The 2,500-nt window shown below is 47.8% G+C and overlaps 1 protein-coding gene across 1 annotated transcript in view; it reads right to left on the reverse strand.

Annotated features, from left to right (window-relative positions):
* tous (testes of unusual size) overlaps positions 1-1,131 on the reverse strand; it is a 19,556-nt gene extending 18,425 nt beyond the window's left edge. Inside the window, exons 1-2 of the mRNA XM_086540295.1 lie at positions 929-1,131; positions 402-612 (exon numbers count right to left, since the gene is read on the reverse strand). Coding sequence (XP_086396421.1) covers positions 402-612; positions 929-1,131 — 414 coding nt within the window. The remainder of the gene's footprint in view (positions 1-401; positions 613-928) is intronic.
* Positions 1,132-2,500: the final 1,369 nt, after the last annotated feature.

Consider the following 2,500-nt stretch of genomic DNA (forward strand, 5'->3'; position numbering starts at 1 on the left):
GTTATTAAGGATAAAGAAGAAAATATCTATATCAATAACTATAAATATAGCAGTTATGAAGATGAGCATTGAAATTATAAAGTTAATCAGTATTGTATTGTATTCATAATAATAATGATGATGATAATACTACTACTGCTACTACTACTACTACTAATGATAATAATGATAATGATGATGATGATAATAATGATACTAATGATGATGGTGATAATGATAATAATATCAACAAGAACAATCATAACAAGAATAACAATAATACTAATGATAACAATGATAATAATAACAATGATAATAATGATATTAACAATACAGATAATAATGACAATGATAATAGCAACGAAACTCCACACGAGAAGGCAGGCTCGGCCGCCGTACCCCCCCCCCCCCCTCACCCGCACCTTGCCTTTCTCCCACAGGAAGAGCACGAGCGTCCAGTCGGGCGGGCCGCCCTGCGCCGCCACCATGCGCTCGTCGGGACTGAAAGCCGCCGCCACGTAGCGCTCGCTCACCATCTCGGCGCAGCTCAGGAACCGCAGTCGCTTGCGGGCCGCGACGTCCCATACGCTCACCGCTGCTGCGTCTCCCGCGCGACAGACGCCTAGGTATTGCCTGTAGGGGGTGGGGTGGGAAGGGGGAGGAGGGGGGGAGAGATAAAGGAAAATAAGATGATGAGAAGGAAAAAGATTCGATATTAGAATTCATATACAACTGAATAAATTAGAAAAGGAGATATGAGTAATAACAACAATGATAAAAAATACAAGTAATACAAAAAAACATAAACACCGATAACAAAAACAACCCAAAATAACAAAAAAACAACAACAACATTCATACAAGGAAAAACAAAAACCAAAAACTCACATAACAAACAAGCCAAACAAACCAAAACAAACGACACCGCCAAAAAAAAACAAACCCTAACCTCTTGGGCGAAATAGCCAAGGCGGTCGGCTTGGACTCCTCCGTGAGACTGACGAAGTGCTGACGGTGGTTGGCCGTGTCGTGGAGGACCAGGTAGGAGCCCGCAGGATACGCGACGGTGTCCGTGTCCACGTGCACTACGCATTCCGTCACGCCCCCTCGCAGCCCGAAGACGTACTCGGGTTCGACGGTCGGGGTGCTCATCTTGGCGCTGGTGGGGAGGAGGGGGGAGGAAGGGGAGAGATGAGAACGAGGGGGTGAGAGGAGGGAGGGAGGGAAGAATGGGGGAAGGAGGGAGTCGGAGTGGAGGGGGGAGAGGAGGAGGGAAGGGGAGAACGAGGGGGTGAGAGGAGAAGAAGGAGGAGGAGGGAAGGGAAGAAGGAGGGGGTGAAAGGAGGAGGGAGGGAAGAAAGGAGGGAGGGAAGAAAGGGGGAAGGAGGGAGGTAAGAAAGGGGGAAGGAGGGAGTCGGAGTGGAGGGGGAAGAGGAGGAGGAAGAGGAGAAGGAGGAGGAGGGAAGGGGAGAGGGAGGGGGTGAAAGGAGGGGTACGGGGTAGGGGTAGGGGAAAGGGGAGGGGGGAAGAGGGTGGAGAGGAAGAAGAGGAAGAGGAAAAGAAGGATGAAAAAGATGATGATGATGATGATGATGATGATAAGGAGGAGGAGGAGGAGGAGGAGGAGGAGGAGGAGGAGGAGGAGGAGGAGGAGGAGGAGGAGGAGGAGGAGGAGGAGGAGGAGGGAGAGGGGGAGGGGGAGGGGAAGGGGAGAAGGAGAAAGATGAAAAGGAGAACGAAGAAGAGGAGGAGGAGGAGGAGTAGGAGGGAGAGGGGGAGGGGAAGGGGAGAAGGAGAAAGATGAAAAGGAGAACGAAGAAGAGGAGGAGGAGAAGGAGGAAGAGGAGAAGGAAAATGTGGAGGAGGAGGAAGAGGAGAAGAAGGAAAATGTGGAGGAGGAGGAAGAGAAGAAGGAAAAGATGGAGGAAAAGGAAGTGCAGGAAGAAAAGCAAGAAGAAAAATGTAACACTCGAGCCCGAAGATGTCCTCGGGTTCGAGGAGTGGGGCGTCCATCTTAGTGTTATGTGAAGAAGGGCAAAAGGAAAAAAATAATATAAGAAATAGAAAAAGGACAAAGAAAAAGACGTAAGAGAAAACTGTAGCACACGTAACCTCATGGAAGTACCAAGTTAACTAAAAAAAAAAAAACAGCTCGGTATTTTGGTACGATGAGAAAAAGCGAGAGAAATGAGAGAGAGTAAGAGAATGAGGAGGAGGAGGAGGAGGAGGAGGAGGAGATGGATGAGGAGGAGGAGGAGGAGGAGCAAGAGGAAGAAAGTTGTTAACTGACCGAACCCAAGGACGTGCTCAAGCTCAGAGGAACGAGGAAGAGGAAGAAGAAGAGGAAGAAGGTTATAAAATAATCGAACACAAGGAGGTTCAGCTTCGATGCTGTGGGAGGGAAGGAAAAGAGAAAAGGATGAAACGAGAGAAAGAAGAAGTAAAAAAACGATGACGAAGAGGAAGAGAAGGATAAAACGAGAGAAATATAATAATAAGAAGAAAAAAAAACGAAGACGAA

The sequence above is a fragment of the Penaeus japonicus genome, unplaced genomic scaffold (genome assembly GCF_977035675.1).
Source record: "Penaeus japonicus unplaced genomic scaffold, GWHDUDI00000001_assembly GWHDUDI00000010, whole genome shotgun sequence".
Taxonomy (NCBI): domain Eukaryota; kingdom Metazoa; phylum Arthropoda; class Malacostraca; order Decapoda; family Penaeidae; genus Penaeus; species Penaeus japonicus.